The sequence below is a fragment of the Pan troglodytes genome, chromosome 9, assembly GCF_028858775.2.
Source record: "Pan troglodytes isolate AG18354 chromosome 9, NHGRI_mPanTro3-v2.0_pri, whole genome shotgun sequence".
Classification (NCBI taxonomy): Eukaryota; Metazoa; Chordata; class Mammalia; order Primates; family Hominidae; genus Pan; species Pan troglodytes.
This window is the reverse complement of record NC_072407.2, coordinates 90,557,274-90,576,160: the sequence shown is the minus strand read 5'-3', so window position 1 is coordinate 90,576,160 and position 18,887 is coordinate 90,557,274. Positions and strand designations below refer to the sequence as shown.

The following is an 18,887-nucleotide window of genomic DNA, read 5'->3' as shown; positions in this document are numbered from 1 at the left end:
TTCAACCATAACAAAGAATGAAATCCTGTCATTCACAGCAACGTAGACAGAACTGGAGAATAGAATGTGAAGTGAAATAAGCCAAGGACAGAAAATTAAACATCACGTGTTCTCACTTATATGTGCAAGATAAAAAATGTTGATCTCACAGAAGTAAAAATTAGAACAGAGCATACTAGAGGGTAGGAAGGGAAGGAGGAAAGAGAGGGATAGGAAGAGCTTTGTTAAAGGAAGCAAAATCACAGCTAGATAGGAGGAATAAATTCCAGTGTTCTTTAGCACTGTAGGATGAATACAGTTAAAAGTAATCTATAGTTTCAAATAGCTAGAAGGAGGATACTGAACATTCCTAACATGAAGAAATAATAAATATTTGAGATGATGGCTATGCTAATTACCCTGATCTGATTGTTATATGTGTATCAAAACATCACTATGTAACCCATAAATATGTACAATTATTATGTGTCAATTGAAAAAAATAAAGAGTGTAAGAAAAAGAAGTATGTGATAAAAAAGCATGTAATGGATAATTTGGTAATTTGAGGACATTAAAAAATTACTCTTAGGCTAAAGAAGATGTGGCCACACTTACAGGAAATGAAAATTCAATGAAGGAAGAGAAGACAAAGATATAATAAAAAGGGAGTTAGGGCAGCTATTGGTATGCAATGCCATAGGGAAAAATGATATCAAAATAATTTATTTGCTAATCAAACAGTTCTTGAAGCACTACCACACCACATTTCAGGCAGTGTATTCCTAGAGCCATTGGACTTGGTGTTTTCAATCAACCTTACCTTCACTCTGTTTAGAAGACATTTCATGTGTTTTTTCATCTGTGATTAAGACTGAAACTGAAATATTTTAATACTGATAGTAAGGCCCTCAAAGGGTAGGTCTGAAGATTTGGAAAGCATAAGACCAGAAAGAAGAAAGATAAGGTAAATGAAGATAAAAATAAATTAATTAATGTCTGCTAAATGGCTCGAAATATTAGATATCTGAAATTTTCTGTATGTCTTATTATGGTATACAGCAACAGCTGGTAAACTATGGCCCACAGACTAAATCTGACCTACTACCTGTCTTTGTAAATAAAGTTTTATTAAAATACAGCCATGCTCATTTGTTTATATAGTCTCCGTGGCTACTTTCCTGCTACAGTGGCAGAGTTGGATAGCTGAGTTGCTGAGTTGCAATAGAGACTGTATGGCCCAAAGCCTAAATATTTACAATTTGGTCCTTTGTACAAAAAAAAAGTTTGCTAACACTTGTTATATCAAGACAAAAGAGGTTTTCATCTTGGCCAATTATCTTGCAGTTAAACTCTTCATTGTGAGGGGTTTAAATTCATGTACAATTATTTACATATCCACCAAGAATATCAATATTCATAATTTCCAGTGCTTCCTGTAGAAAGATTACACAGTGTAAATTACCACATAATTTTTGTTTATTTTTGACCCTTCACAGCAATACATTTTGAAAATGTAACTTCTAGGGCCGGGCGGGGTGGCTCACGCCTGTAATCCCAGCACTTTGAGAGGCCTAGGTGGGCGGATCACAAGGTCAGGAGATCGAGACCATCTGGCTAACATGGTAAAACCCCGTCTCTACTAAAAATACAAAAACATTAGCCAGGCGAGGTGGCAGGCGCCTGTAGTCCCAGCTACTTGGGAGGCTGAGGCTGGAGAATGGCGTGAACCCGGGAGGCCGAGCTTGCAGTGAGCCTAGATGGCGCCACTGCACTCCAGCCTGGGCGACAGAGTGAGACTACGTCAAAAAGAAAGAGAAAAAGAGAGAAAGAGAGAGAGAGAGAGAAGGAGGGAGGGAGCGAAGGAGGGAGGGAGGGAAGGAAGAAAGGGAAAATGTAACTTCCACATGCAGAATTTTTTGTTCTTTTTTTTGAGACGGAGTCTTGCTCTGTCTCCAGGCTGGAGTGCAGTGGCGCGATCTCGGCTCACTGCAACCTCCGCCTCCCGGGTTCAGGTGATTCTCCTGTCTCGGCCTCCAGAGTAGCTGGGATTACAGGTGAGTGCCACCACACCTGGCTAATGTTTTTGTATTTTTAGTAGAGGCGGAGTTTCACCATGTTGGCCAGGATGGTCTCGATCTGCTGACCTCGTGATCCGCCCACCTCAGCCTTCCAAAGTGCTGGGATTACAGGCCTGAGCCACCGCACCCAGCCTATTATCATATTTTTAATACTGGTCATTTTGTAATAATATTTGCTTAGTCCTTTTTTAAAAATCCCAAACTCCATTTTCCTAACCAGATGTCATTTTTACTCTATTAAATGTACAATTTACAAGATTTTCTTAATATGGTTTAACAGCGATTTCATTCATGATATCAACATCTCAAGGCATTGTCCAGAGTTTGTAAACTTAGTTTCCATGAAAGGATTTAGTCTAGTAAAGTTTCAGATATGTTATATATTGTTATTCATAAAGAAAGCACCGCTGGGTGGGTGCAGTGGCTCATGAGTATAATTTCAACATTTTGGGAGGCCGAGGTGGGAGAATCCCTTGAGCTCAGGAGTTCAAGATCAGCCTAGGCAATTTAGTGAGACCCCATCTCTTCAAAAAAAATAAGGAACAAAAATAATTGGGCATGGTGGCACACATCTGTAGTCCCAGCTATTCAGGAAGCTGAGGTGGGAGGCTCTCTTGGGCTGGGGAGGTCAAGGCTGCCGTGAGCCAAGATGGCGCCACTGCACTCCCAGCCTAAGCAACAATGCAAGACTCTGTCTCAAAAAATAAAATAAATAAAAAAGAAAGCACCACTACTTCCAGAATGTTAAATTGCCATGAAAGAGAATTGTCACTACCTCGTGTTCAAAATAGATGTGAAACAGAACATAAAATATGAAAACATAAAACAATTTCTAAATTATCAGAGGGAAACATATTAAGTTATCACTATTGATTCAAAAAGAGATTGTAACATTGGAATTCTTCTTGGAAAAGGGCATGAATTTATTTTAGTAAACACCTGAAATTCACAAACCAATGAAAACTGAACCATAGGAAATCAAGGTATTTCTAGTGGGGGGAAATGCAGCTGCTTTTATTTGCTAATCCCTGCTAAGTTCTGAAAGACACTCCTTCAGCTTTGCAATATGCCTGTTTGCATTACAAAATCTAATAATTGTTCAAGGATAGTTTTGCCAAGTGTGGTATACCTTGAAAATGAAATTCTTCATTTCTGTATATGGACATTTATGTGCCTATTATTAATGAAATAGGTAACATTATTAGAGTGTTCTACACTTTACAAATCACTGTGTTGTTTTATTTAATCCTAAGGAAATCTTATAAGGTAGATATTATTATCTTAAAAGCAACAGGTCCAGTTAAAAGAAACTGAGCATTAGCTGGAGGACTACTCAAGGCTGCACAACTACTTAGTGGCTATAAATAAGACTAGAACCCTGGTGCTACTTGATTCCCAAGCCAGTGCTCTTTCCCCTGCGTCTTTCAAAATATCACACAGTCTATCTTCCAGTAAGACTCAATGTTTATAAGCATGAGCATTTGAAGTCCAACATACATTGTTTGATCCCTTATTTACCCTAACATGCTATGTGAGCTAACTTTACCTTAGTTTTCTCCCCTAAGAAAATGAAAAAAATAAACCAGCTACTTCATACAGAGCTGTTCTAATGTTTTAATGGGATAACAGTATGTGACAAGTACTAAAGAGCCTGGAAATAGTCGATATTATTATGAAGAATACTTTAATCAGGTCTAAGGAGCAATTTTGCCTCACTTATTTAGTTACTTTAGGGAAAAGCTATTTCAGGCCCTTTTGCCATTATTCCCTGCTTGTATTTTTGTAGTTTTAAGAGTCAACACAAGAAATACTACAAAAATGTAACAAACAGTTGTCAGCTTACAATTATATTTGGCTATAGGTATCTAGCTGATGTTATTATCAAAGGTCATTACTAGAGTCAGCATGTAAGACTAGAAATATAAAGTGTAATCATTACTGTGTCTGGTCATTGCTGAATATTAATCACAGTTTTAATTATTTAAAAGAACATTTAATGAATGCTGTCTATTCCGGAGAGGCTTTTCATGCACCAATGGTGGGGAAGAAAAGGTACATCTATTTCGAAAGAATAACATCTGTGACTCTTTCAACTGTTAAATTATTTCAATTATTTTCCATTACCTTAAAAAAGTCAGATAGATTAAGAGGTATATAATAGTCTCAGTGACCTCATCTACCTTCAAACAAAACAAGGCTACCAAAATAGGAAAGAATGGGCTGAATTGTTGAATCAGATTTTTCGTAGAAAGAGACCAAGAGATCATCTCCAGGAAAATCTTAATCTTTTGCTATGTTCTACCCAATACAAATTCCTAATTATTTTTATCAATATGGACAGATTTTAGAAGATTAGGAAATATACAGTGTTTTTTGCTCACAATTATTCAACTAATGGAGGGAAGGAAGCTAAGGTAAATCCAGGGAGCAGAAGTTCTTAACTTAAGGAAAGGAGAAGCAGAGCAGATACTGGGGTGAATTCAGTTATGTGTATCTACATATGAGCACAAGCACAGGTACTTAATTAAATACAGGTTTCCAAGGCTAATTATCCAAAGACTTTCATTTAATTTAATTCTTTATCCTGCCACAAGCTAACTTTATGACGCTGGACTTGTTTAAACTCAGCCTTATTTTCTTTAATTATAAATTAATATTAAAAATTGTACTGCTTATCTGAAAACATTTAAAATAATGTATGCGAAAGGCCTTTCTGCTTTGCAAAACAGCACATTGGAATATAGAATTGTTGGATTTTTATCTATGCAAAAAAAAATCTAAATTTCAAATATTTGCCTTAGGTGATCCGAAAGGGAGAAGTCAGCTGTTGTTGGACCTGTACACCTTGTAAGGAGAATGAGTATGTCTTTGATGAGTACACATGCAAGGCATGCCAACTGGGGTCTTGGCCCACTGATGATCTCACAGGTAATCTATCACAATCTTACCACATATAAATTAACTGAAAAAAGGTGCAGACGTGGGAGAGGGGGGTCACATCCCCAAGCGTTACTCATCTTGGGTAGTCTTATTTATGGAACAAATAATTTCCTTAGGAACACAAGCTTCCCAAAGTCTGAGCTACTTATTCAAATCTTCGGATCTCTGGGAGAGATCTGCCTATATGTCTGTCTTCACTCTAAACTTAGATCAGTATTCCTAGCTTGTCTACTGGGCATTCTTCCCTCATGCCCAGGACATTCCCAGAAGTTCCTAAATAGGGTCCCAGTTATGTGTGTCATTTTAGGTGAAGAGAAAGAAGTTTTAGCCAGTGAGGAAAATATGTCATGACATATCCAAGAACAAAAAGGTATCACCGAATTGGGCAGAATGTCATCTAAAGTTCTTTTCTTCTCTTGTTTTTATTAATTGAAATCAGGAGTCTCCAACTAATAAGCTTTTAAGTATTGTTGGCACAGGGCAAGACTTGATTTTACTTGTTTATTTTTTTTCTTTTTTGTTTTGTTTTAGCTTTTGCTTCTTTGTGCCAACAGATGTTAAAGAATATGTCATCATGTTCTCCAGTCTGTATTTCATAGTCTTTTCTAATTTTTACAATATATAAACAGAATATGATTCCTTTCATACTGTCTTCCAATTTTTCTTCAATAAACATTTATTAAATGCACTCAAGTGCTTATTTTCCTACCACTAAAATAAAAATATAGAAATAAAAGTACTACCTCTATCTTAATGAAGTTCACAGATTAATAAATTAGGCAAAAAAGTAAAAATATGATTACAATATAATAAGAGGACATAGATTTATAGACATGGAAGCATGAGGAGGGCACCCATGAACTGAGTATGCAAGAAAAAGAGGAAAAAAGCCTTGCAGGCAGAGAGCCCTCCATGTGGTATGTCAGGTTGTCTAGTGGTTTTAGAATTCAGATGGATTTAGCACAAAACTTCTAGAGGCTAGAAGATCATAAAGTCATCAGTATTAGACTCCATCCCTCCCAGGACGAATGATTTTACTCATAGTAGTTGTATTCACTTATTTTAAAAGTCTGGTTATTAAAAATTCCATGATCCTGGGACTTTCAAGACAGCTCACCTTTTTTTGGTGATTGGTATGTATACAGGAAACTTTTGCTTTTCTTAAAAAAAAAATCTGATTTAATGAAACATCCAAGTGCCTTTTGATCGCATTTGAATCTTATTTTTGCCATTAGACTGTGAGCTTTCTGATGCTCTTATTCATCCTGTTTTCCCCAGTTCTAAACACAAAGCCTTAAATAAATTTTGTTGAATAGATGATCTATAGTGTGCCTGTGTGCACACACACAGCAAAAATGCCAAAAAGAAAAAAATACTATGATTGGTTTTCTTGAAGAAGGGTGAGGAGCAGTATTCCTATCTTTTCTTTATACTATTTATTTACATGTTTTTCTAATTTTAAACTGGATTATTGTGAAAATAAAAAACTGTCTTGCATCGTCAACTAACTTGCATGGCTAAGCACCTTGTGAATGAATATACAGATGTAACTTTTTGTCTCATGTTCTGTAAGACTATGATATTGAGAATGAACACACACTTTCATTATTTCAACAGATAAATATTTTATTATTACTATTTCCATTATAATATTAGGTACTTGAGAAATTGAGGTGGAAAAACAGCAATGCTTCCCGTGTCACTTGTTGCCTATATCCTGGTCCTCATACATCTTACCATCTTGTGGGGAAAGAGACATAAAACAACACATGCACATGGCTAGTCAGCTCTTTGTTTGCTAATGGGCTATTTGTGTGCCTCACTGACAAATTGTATATGAAGTCAAAGAACAGGAATAAAAACATGGAAATATCCGAGAGGTCGTAATTTAAATTTGTGGTCATATAATTTCTCTCTGAAGAAGTAAAAATTAACTGCGACCTAAATTATAAATATAAATATTTAGCAAATAATAACTAAGAAGAAATTTCAGTCTGGGGTAACAGCACATGTGAATGTCTGTATATGGGTAAGCAGGTAGGAGAACAGTGTCAGAAGAGGTGTTCTCATCATCTCATATTTAAATATTGCAGTAACTTTCCAATTTATTCCCTTGCCCCTAGATTTATGCCACATGCCTCTTAATCCACTTTTGACCTTGCTATTTTTTCAGGGAGAATTCAGATCTTTTTTTAATGACAGGAATGGCACAGTTTATTATTTTGAGGCAATTGTTGCAGAATAAATATTTAAAATTTCCTAAGCAAGGTGCTTTTAACAACAAAAATTTTTAAAGTTGGAAAGAGCCAATAACTTAGATCATAGCTCACACAGAATTCCAAATTAAAGTGTACTCCATTATCTCCCTAGATTTTGCAAACAATGCTTTGTCTAACACTTCTTTAAAACAACAAAGGAGACAGCAAGCTGAAACTTTTTCCAAGCACACAAGAAATGGTGTCATCACATTACTTGAAGAAGGTGCTGATGGGAGAAGATGATCTTGCTACTGAATAATGTATCCAAAATACAGATCTGTCTTTTTTATTTCCTTGCTCATGTAGGAGAAAGTAATTATCGTTTCTTCCCAGCCTAGGTTTGTGGATTAAATCCTTGGAACAAAACACAAACTAACAAGAGAAAAGCATGTACATTTATTAAATATAAGTTTTACATAGGGAAAGGAAAACACAAAGAAACAGGAAAACTTGTGTATTTTTATGCTAGGTTTGATAGAGAAGTGGTAAGTCATTGAGGAGTATGATTGGATTAAAAAAGCATGATCTAATGATAGTTAGCTGGGGAGAACTCAGCTATTCCTGTTTGTTCAGATTGCTGTCAGTGACCTTGCATTTTTAGAGATATACAGATGTTCACTTCCTCTGGGTACAGAGAGAGAACCTGTCAAATGAGAGTTTTATGACCTGCTTCAGGGGAGAATGTTGGGGGGAAGGTGAGAGTTACCTTCCTGCTTCTGCTGTTTTCTCAAATGCCAAGGTGCCACACTTCAGGGTAGTGTGTCCTGAATCCCATCACTCAAAACTTACCACTGGTTTTATAACTCTGTATGATATATTCCAAGCTTTCAACATGACATACAAAATGTCCTCTTTCCCACCCTTCTATGATCTTTCTAGTTTCAATCACCACTGCTTTCTATCTTTCATTTTACATTCTGTTGTCAAAGACTGCTCATAATTCTCATCCACACAGAATGCTATTTTATTCCTCCCTGTCTGTGTACATATTGTCTTCTCCACCTGGAATGTGCTTACCCCTCTTTCTTTACTTGAGTAACTCCCACTTACCCTCCCTTACTCTGTTCAGGTGTTACTTTCTCTATGAAGCTTTCTTTGATATACTTAGACTGCTAAGTTTCCCCTTCTGTATTTCTAAAACAAATTCTGCTTTCCCCTTTAAATCACTTTGCAAACTAGATTTTAATGATCTGTATACATATCTGCCACTCCTACTGAAATGTTAGTCTCTCATGGACATAGCTGTCCCTTAAACATATTTGTAATCTCAGCACCTAATACAATGCCTGACATAGAGTAAGCTTTCGGTAAATATGTGTCAACCTCCAGTAAAATGATGGAGAGTGTTACAAATGAAGATTAAAGTAGGTATTAAGGCCAGCCTGTGAGTAAAGCCTTTAACGAGTTTGGAATTTATCCTATATAGACAGTGTGGGGCCAGTGGAGGTTTTCAAACAGAAGAATAAAATGATTTGTCTCTGGCTAGGTGCATACATGTGAGTGTGTGTATGTGTGTGGGTGGTCTGGGTAGGGGAAAAATGCCAAACCTAGAAATGCCTTTGCGTTGATATTATGTGAAGTTTAACCTTTAACTGGAATCTACAGCACTTTTCCAAAGAGCCTATAGCTGTGTGCAAGCCCACCTCAGTGACTCTGATTCAAAGTTAACACATCACTCGGAATTGCTAGCTAGAAGAACATCCTGATGGCTTCAGCTATTCCAAAGCCTGCCACAGAAAGGCTTGGGGCCAGTTTTAGGAAATATTGCAAGCCTTTCTTATATGCACTTGGCTTATAGTTACCTTACTTCAGCCTATAATGTGACAGCTCAAGTTACCTTTGGGTCAGTGCCTTCATTGTGATAATAACGACCAGTACATATATAATGCTTTCTATGTGACAGGAACTGTTTGCAGCATCTTGGAAATGTTATTTCATTTTATGTCAACACAATCCTATAAGATTATCAGCATGGCTAAGAGATCTCAGCCCACCTGGAATTAAACAATTGTTCAGAAAACAACTTAAAGTAGCAATCAACTGACATTAATGTCTACCTATATATTTAGCCATATACTTTTTGTATGTGTATATATTTTTTTCATAGAAATATCCTAAATGAAGGCTACCTAACGTTAAGGTGTTTACAGGTGGTAGGATTACAGGTTCCTTTTTTTACACATAAATACATGTGAATATGTGTGTGTGTGTGTGTGTGTGTAAACATGTATGCAGAGCATTGAATGATATTATGAGAATGTATCTTCATCAATAAAAATCATTAAAATGATGTTTAAGCCAGCCATATTCTCAATAGCAGTCACAAATTCTTAGGAACACCAGAATTAGGTAGACAAATAAAGAATCTGGTATGAAAACCAAGAAGACATGAAAGAAATGAGAAATAAATGGAGGATGAGGTCACAACATAGCCCATGTCCTCAATTCAACTTATTTTCATTGAGGACAGCAAGCAGTTATTCCTTTGTCTTATAATTAACAGGTACCTATGCTAGCAGTAAATAGGATAAAGAGGATCCCTGCCTTCATGGAGATAATTTTTCCAAATATTGACAAGTAATAATAAGATACTGAGTATTGACAACAGAGAAGGCCAGAATGGTGTGAGAGCCCATAACAGTAAAAGCTAACTTAGGTGATATTTAAAATTGCCTCTTCAGTGAATTGTGGGCATGCAAAAATTGGAGTAATGATGGGAGCTGGCCAAACTAAAATGAAAGAGAAGAGTGTTGTGGACACAGAACACAGGAACTGAAATGGAACTGAGAGTATAAGGGAGAAATGAGACAAGAAAGCAAAGGCCACCTTTTGGGGAGCCTGGTAAACTATGGTAAATATTTTAAAGTTTATCTTAAGGGAAATTTAAAAAGATTTATTCATTCAGTCATCTAGTCATTCATTCAATAAATGTGTATCTAGCACTTTCACTGTTCCAGTTGCAGGGGAGGAAATATATATTTTCCCTCTATCCATCTTAGGTTCATTGGCTGGGGCCCCTGTAACTAAAAATAGATTAACAAAAGAAAAGCATACACATTTATTTAATATAAGTTTTATGTAACACTGGAACCTTCCTAAGGACCTGAAGAAGCAGTTAAACCTGGCTGTTCGTATGCTAGGTTTGATGTAAAATGAAGAGTTGTAGAGAAAGAAGATAGGACAAAGGGCATAAGTAAACTCAGGTAAACTTAGCAAGGCCTGTTCCTTCAGACTCCTCTGAGATAGGGATGCTCCTTCCCTCCAGGTCTAAGAAGGGCACCTCTCACATGAGGGTCTTATGACCTGCTTCAGGGGTGAAGGGTGGGAGAAGGACATAAAGTCTTTCTGCACTTGCTGTTTCTCAAATTCCTTCAGCTTAAAAAATTCAATATGCCAAAGTGCCATATTTTGGAGTAGAGTGTTGTGAACCCCATCTCAGGCAATGTTCTAAATGCTGAAAATATTTCTATGAACACAACCAGTAAAATTATCTGCTCTTATAATGTTTACATTCTAGTGGAGAGAATAGTTTTAAGCAAGGTGATTATCTCCAGGAATATTCAAAAATTGAATATGAAAGAAAATGTGCCAGGTGCAGTGGCTCATGCCTGTAATCTCAACACTTTGGGAGGCTACATTGGGTGGATTACCTGAGGTCAGGAGTTTGAGACCAGCCTGGCCAACATGGCAAAACCTTGTCTCTACTAAACATACAAAAAATTAGCCAGCCACGGTGGTGCATGCCTGTAATCCCAGCTACTCAGGAGTCTGAGGCAGGAGAATCGCTTGAACCTGGGAAACTTAGGAGGCAGAGGTTGCAGTGAGTGGAGATCATGCCACTGCACTCCAGCTCAGGCGACAGAGCGAGACTCCATCTCAAAAACAAAAAGAAAAGAAAAGAAAAGAAAGAAAATGCAATCATGATGGGCTGCTTTATAAATATTATTTACATAGTCACAATGTGAAGAGTAGATATTGTATAAAAACATGAAAAGGAAGGATACAGATTTCAGAATAGCAGTATCATCTAGTAAGAGAAGAAAGGGAGTTAGATGGGAGTTACAAAACAGGTTTTAGTTATAGCTTTAGCGTGTGTGTGTGTGTGTGTGTGTGTGTGTGTGTAATTTGAAACATATGACAAAATATTAACATTTTTTAATATAGATTTTATTTGTTCCATACCATTTATACTTTTCTCTGCATATTTAAAAATTTTATAATTTAAATGATTCCATACTATTTGCGCTATTTAAATATTTAACACTAAAAGACAAGATTTTAAAATATAAGACTAAGTTGGGAATTATAAAGAGAGGATAAGGGAAAGAAAATTTTGCAAAAATCCATGTGAATCTACCAGTGGTTTGGGTAAGGATAATGTAGTGTGAATCAAAAGCAACAAAGATTTGATTAGGAATTAAAATCAATAGAACAAGGTAATTAGTTCTCAGAAAAATGTAGTCTGGTTTGAGAGAGAAGGGAGAAAAAGTAATAAAAGGCAACAATTTGAGCTAGATGTTCAGAGAATTATCTGAAAAACATTTGCCAAGACACTTTTTCTGGGACACCGTTCCCTGCCACATATCTGCAAAAACTGTCCTAGAAAGAATTTTTTATTTGTTTTGTATCAAAGAATTTAGGAGGAGATATAAGTAGTAAGAGCTCTAAAGATCTTTAGGTCCCCAGTCCAAAGCCACAGAAACACTTACAGGTGGGGCTTACCAGATGCTGCCAACCTTCCAATAAACTAAGTAAAAGGAAAGAGCAAAAATAGCCTGTCTTTCAAGAAGTAACCAGGTGGGAAGTCCTATGACAGGAAGTTAGCATTATCTCCTGCTTTTCAATCATAAAAGAAATGTATCTTACGTAAGTCCAAAGCTGTAAAACGCTTCCATTTTATTCCATCCAAGGCAATATGTATCAACAGCTTAATGTCAATAGGGACGTTCTCTAGGAAGTTCCTTTGGTTCCCTGAGTTACCTAATTGCTTTGGAGGTTGGAACATTTGTCTCTTCACTTAAGAGGAAAAAAGCCGCAGAGTTAAACAAAGAGATGTTGGTAAGAATCAAGGAGGGAGCAGAGGATGAGCTCCAAGAGGTGTAACCACTGGCAGGTTTTATAACTCCCGCATTGGAATTGCTCTCTTTTTAAAAATGTGCATTTAATTTGTGTTCCTCAGCTTGTCCTACTTTTCTTGGGACTTTTTTTTTTTTTACCTTTTAATAAATAAGCACATTAAATAAAAACATGGGGAAGATTTCTTTTCATTTCCAATTATTATAACTATCTTAAGCATTATCTTTTTAAATCCTTTAAGGTTGATATTATTATTCTACGGTTGAATGAAACAAAACTCAGGAACATTCTATACATGGACAAGACCACAAAACTGGTGGAAAAGAAATCCCAGGTGCTATGATTCTGGGGTTTTTATGCTATACTACCTGTCTCTCCCCACAATCACATTTTAGAGCCCCATATTTTCAGGAAATTATAGAAGGAAAAAAAATCGGCTTCAAGCTGGTCACATGTTAATTATCTCCAGGCTGCTCTGATATTTTTTATTCCAAATGTGCTTAAAATGTGCTATTTGACTATTATAATGAAACTTAGACGAGGAAAGGAGGGAAAATTCTTGGCATCTATTAAATATTATTTGTTTCTGATTCTTTAGGGGAAATTTCTGATGAGTTTTGATGAGAAATAAGTTTAGTTTATTATTGCAACTTTAATAAATATTTCTTGTTAATATTGAAACTGGAATAGCTTTCAGAATTCTGCTATCTAGCTTCTTGGTTTCTAGGTTAGATAGTAATCTGAACAGGAGCATATGCTATACAGCTGGCTATCTATCATTCATTAATTCATTCAGCAAAAGATTTTATCACATTCCTACTCTTTTTTTAACAGTGTGCTAAGTTCTGATGATACAAATATAAATGGAAGGTACCTAACCTTACTTAAATAATTGCATTAAATTATACATATAATGCATACAATAGTTAAACCACACACCAAATGCAGTGGTGGCACAAAGGATGAAATTATTCATTAGCACATATTTGAGTTCCAACTAGTGCCAAACATAGCACTAGATCCAGTATTGGGCACACAATGGTGATCGAGCCCCACTTCCTACTCCCAAGTATCGCAGAGCCTAGGCAGAGACATATGCAAATAAAGAGGCAATTTCAATACATTAAGTATCCCTGCCATAGTGTAGGAACCAATTTAATGTTTGTATAATGAAGGAATAAAAGAGAGGGGAGGAAATGAAGAAATGAATGAAGGAAGGAAAGAAAGTGCTAGGATGGGAGTAAACGTTGATGAGAGGAAATTAACCAGGTCTTGGAAGTTCAGAGGTAGCTTCTGGGTGGAAAGGGAATTCATGTATGTGAAAATAAGATGCTAACCAGGTAAAGCAGAAATGAATTTTCAGGCAGAAAAAAAGACCATAAGGAATGATACATGTCATATCTAAGGAATGTATGTGTGTCTCAAAATATTTTTTCCAATATAACATTCAGAGCAAGTACACCACCATTTCACGGTCGCTTTTTCATCAAAGCCTCTATTATGGGAACTATCCTTTCCTAAATACCAAACATCATAATGGTGATCAGCTGTAAAAGAAAGTGACTTTTGTTTAACAATAGAATTCCCAGGTCTCTAAAGCACTTTTTAGGTTTCTCTAGATAAGTTCACTACATTACACACTCACCAGTACAATCTAAGGAAGTTGAATTTATGGCAAATGTAGTGTAACAAAGTACAGCTGAGAATTTGTGCTGCATAAAATACTAATCTGCAACAATTCATCTTTATTTTCTTCTAAGAGTGTGGTGGTTTAAATCAAAAGGTTTTGGAGTCAAACATGCCCATGTTCAAATTCACACTCCACCAGTGACTCATTGTGCGACTTAAAGCACGGAAATTTTTATCTGTGAGTGTCAGCTTTCTCTTCCATAAAATTGAGATAACAGTAGTAACTAGTTCATAAGATTATTAGAGCTATTTTATAGCATACAAAAAGTTTCGTATGCATTAACTGTTCAAGAATACTATTATCACTCTACTGTTAATAAGTTTTTAAAATATAGTGGTGAAAAATGAATAGAGAGATAGATGGATTGATTTAAGAATGAATGAAGAAGAAAATTTGGGGAAAGTTTTAACCTGTGTTTATTTATTTATTTATTTATTTAAATTTATTTATTTATTGAGATGGAATCTTGCTCTGTCGCCCAGGTTGGAGTGCAGTGGCACATCGCTGTCTCAGCTCACTGCAACCTCTGCCTCCTGGGTTCAAGCAATTCTCCTGCCTCAGCCTCCTGAGTAGCTGTGACTACAGGCGCATGCCACCATGCCAGCTAATTTTTTGTATTTTTAGTAGAAACAGGGTTTCACCTTGTTAGTCAGGCCGCCTCAGCCTCCCAAAGTGCTGGGATTACAGGCGTGAGCCACTGTGCCTGGCCTAACAGGTGTTTATTAAATGTCTTCTACATTTGAAAGTAAGATCCCTTTAAGTCAATGACTGTCTAGCACAATCAATGGCAGAGAGTAGACAATTTTTATTCGTTGAACTAAGCTTACTGTTATAAACATCTCTTTTAACTTCGTTTAGATTAGCTTCATAGCCCTTCTGATTCTAAATGAATAAATTGCAGAAGTTTAATGGTGACTTGGAAATCCCAGAAAGCCATAAGCCGTGACAATACTACACGGCACCTGCCATTTGTTTTTCTATCTTATCATTGTCCCTGATAAAAAAGGTTTCTAGTTTCACTGATCACTTCATTATACACTTTTGATATTTTCCTCACTGGCAAAATAAAAATAAAAAAATAACCTTCCCAAAAAGGATCTAGCATCTATTGCCACTGATATTTTTACATTTATGAATTTCAAATAAAATGAAGGCTATTATGCTGGAGTGCTCCAGAGCTCAGTGTTTATCCTCTTTTCTGTCTACACTTGCTTCACTGGTGATCATACCCAGTTTCATTCATGTCATTAAATATCATCTACACAATAAACATTTCGATGTAAAGTATCTTGTCCAGATCTCTCACCTAATCTCCAGACTTAAATATTCCATTGCCTACTTGACATATTTATTTGAATATCTAATAGATATCTTAAATTCTACACTTCCATCGCTGAAATCCAGGTCTTTACCTTCTTAATCTCCCAGGCTGCTTTATCCTTACTATTACATTTCATCTGATAATAAACCCATTCTTTCATTAGGTAAGACCAATAACTTTGGAGTCAATCTACTGACGTCTTGCACATCCTTTAGTCAGTAAAGAAATCCCATTGGCTAATCCTTCATATCCCAAATTCCACCACTTCTCACTACCTCCAGTAAAAGTGCCTAACAATCATCATTAATCATCTTTCTTCTGAAAATAACCTCCTAACTTTTCTCCTTGATTCTACCCTTGCCCCTACTTACGGTCTCTCCTCAACATTCCTGGCAGAGATATCTTTTTACAAAATAAGCCAGGTCATGTTACTCCATTGTATAAGAATCTACAATGATTTCCCATTTCATTCAAAGTAAAAGCCAAAGTACTTACAAATTCCTGTTTTGTATGACCTGGTCTTCTCTCATGTGTCTGACCTACTTTTCCCTTCACTTCATCTGGTTCTTCCTCCCAATACATTGGTCTTTTTGTTCTTCCATTAAAAGGTCAGAAAGGCTCTTATCCCAGGGTAATTTCCCTAGCAGTTATCTGCCTGGAAGGCTTTACTGCAGATAACCACATGACCACTATTCTTTCCTTCCTCAAGTCCTTGCTCAAATGTCTACCCTGAGCAACCCGTTTAATACTACAAACTAACCCCCCTCATATCCAGTTCTACCTCTTCTTTTCTCTACCTCTTATATCACCTCATACTATTTTATATTGTTTATGTGTTAATGTATTTTCACTGATCATATACTGTTGATCCTTCAGCTAGGATATAAGCCAAAATACAGTAACTTTTGTATATTTTCCTCATTTGAGAATACCAGGCTGCTAGAACACAGTAGATATTCAATGAATATTCACTAAAGAAGTGAATATAGGATGGAAGAAAGGTAAGAAATCCCCATGTATTGAGTACCTGTCACCTATCAGAATAGGAAGTTTGTGTTCTATCACCTAATCCTCCTGACAGCTCAAAAAGGTTGGAATCCCTACTAGGTACCCATAAAAATTAAAATTATAAAAATAAACTTTAAAAAAGGTTGGAATCATGATTTCCATTTTACAGAAAATTGAGTTTGAAAATTGAAAATATCCATGCTCATGATCACACAGTAAGCAGGAGAGTAAGGCTCAGACCCTGTTCCATCTTTCTGTAAAACTAGTGCTTTTTCCTTGACATGATGCTGCAAGAAATATGGAAGTGACTGTGAATCACTGGATTCTTTCTAACAGGATCTCTAAAATGCAATGAAAAATTTTGTGCACTGTCTTTTTTTTTCAAACAATAAGCTTGATAAAGTTGTTTCAGTTAGCACTAAAAACAACAATGTTGTGTTTTGGTTCTTTTAAAACGAGATTCCAGGGCTTACACACATTGATAAATTCTAAAATGCCTTCTTACTCTTCCAATTTCTCAATGTTCATTAACTTTTAATAATTTTCTTCCTACAAGATGAGTCAAAAAGACAGTATATTTAAACTTGTAAACGCCACTGACTAAAGAAGAAAAAAAGGGCTGAAAGCCCCTCTCTTAGTGGAACTTATCAAAACAGGTCCCTGAAAAGAACATAAACCAGTTTTCATCTTGCCAGAAACCACTCGATGAAAAATGTTCACCATGTTCTTCTTCACAATGATAAATTTGTGGTCTGACCAAAACAATGGCATTGTGGTCAAAAACCACTCTGACATGGCCAGACTGAAGACAATAATGTGATTTCATTGATTTCAGTTTTTGGTCAATGTAGCTTACCCAAAATAAATTATCACATTTTCCCCTTAGAACAAGAAACATTATGATACAGTGCTAACTATCGCATTATCTAACCTACTTGGAAAATGCTTCACAAAGCATTGATATATTATATGAGTAATATGAAGCAGATAAATTCCTCCTATCTTGACACCTCTTTAAAAATCACATTAATTGAGGTGATGAAAAATTCAAAGCATTATGGGCTGTCTTGTACTTACAAACAATTTAAGACAACATAATACCATTTACTTGGGGCAACACATACCTAAACAAGCTAGAGAGAGAAAGTAGCCTGGCTTTTCCCCAGAATAATAAAGGATAATCTAATAAAACAGGCGCTTTAGCAGATGTTGAGTCACACCGTTTTGTATATACACTTCCCCATTTCCACTTTCTCTCACTTCATAATTATTATGCCACTGTCCAATTTATTTTATATGGTCCTCACACTAATCCTTGAGATGTAGGCAGATAGGTATTATCACCTTCCCTCCTAAAGCTTTTGCTAATTCCCCATCTGAACTATCAGCAATAATTCCCAAAGACATTGTAATTCTCTTGATACATTACTATGCTGTAGAGTTTTTTCCTCTGCATATCTGACTTTTGCATTTTGGCTGTTTCCTTTACATTTCTTCTGCTTTTCTCTATGTCTGTGTTTCTCTTTCTGTGGTTCCTTTCAAATGCTCTTTAGTTCCAACAGAAAATAGTTTCCTTAACTGAAAATAGATGAAATAATGGTCCCTATCGCATGAGGACCTTGTAGGTATTAAAGAAGGTAATAAGAATAAAGTGTTCAATACAATGACTAGCAGAGTAAAGTCACAGAGCCTGAGCATTTGGTCAATACATTATTTTAAAGGAACAAACAATTACCTTTCTATCACCATAGTGTGGACCAAGTGGTATGAATGGTGTAGGTGCTCAAGAGTGAAATGCTGTAGCTGTGCTGTGTGAACAATGTTCAATCTCTTTAATGGGTGGGATGAGGCATTAATCTTTCCCCTTGTACATTTTTCTTACATGTGTGCACTTTGTCCCCATATTTTCTTGCTGTAATAAACATGAGCATTTGAATAGTTAAATGTATGCCCATAGCTCAACTGGAGAATACTTAACGATACTTAAAATTTAGGAACAAATAGGCTTGGAAAGAGAAAAAGGAGGTAAAATCTGTGGCAGAATATGCATACAATTTTGCAACCTTCCTTAGGAAAGGTAATGTAATTTCAGGTCTTAGAATAATCCTGGTATGCCTCAAAGGAAAAAAAAAATCAAGGGTATATGGGAACACAGAAGGAATATAGTGGGGCCTGGAGAGTGGTTGCAAAATTCTGAGTCACAAAATCAGAAAGTTATTGAACATTTGGATGAACGACCAGCTACAGTAGGAAAGCGCTTTTTAGTATGCAGCTTATTTGCAAAATAAGCAATTTTATGAGTCTGACTAAAACTGCAGGAAAGGGATCTTGACAAGGGTCTGGCAAGCTAGCAAGGATAAATAGAAATGAATCGTAAAATCCAAATTATAGCTCCTATTATGTGTGCAAAATTCCACTGATACCCTATCGGTTTTAAAATGATGAGTTTAATGTTTTATTTCAATAAAATACAAAAACAACTTTAAGCATTTTATAAATCTATTTCTGAGAAATTGCTTCACGGACCTTTTTCAGG

The 18,887-nt window shown here is 36.1% G+C and overlaps 1 protein-coding gene and 1 long non-coding RNA gene across 10 annotated transcripts in view; one reads left to right on the top strand and one right to left on the bottom strand.

Moving 5' to 3' along the window:
• Positions 1–18,887, top strand: part of GRM5 (glutamate metabotropic receptor 5) — an 810,828-nt gene that overhangs the window by 720,007 nt on the left and 71,934 nt on the right. For all 9 annotated transcript variants that reach the window (XM_054662592.2, XM_054662591.2, XM_063784377.1 and 6 more), the window contains one exon: positions 4,860–4,986. In XM_054662592.2, the coding sequence (XP_054518567.1) occupies positions 4,860–4,986 (127 nt within the window). The remainder of the gene's footprint in view (positions 1–4,859; positions 4,987–18,887) is intronic.
• The window catches only part of LOC134807367 (uncharacterized), a 121,644-nt gene that overhangs the window by 37,822 nt on the left and 64,935 nt on the right, over positions 1–18,887 (bottom strand). The gene's annotated exons all lie outside the window — the stretch shown is intronic.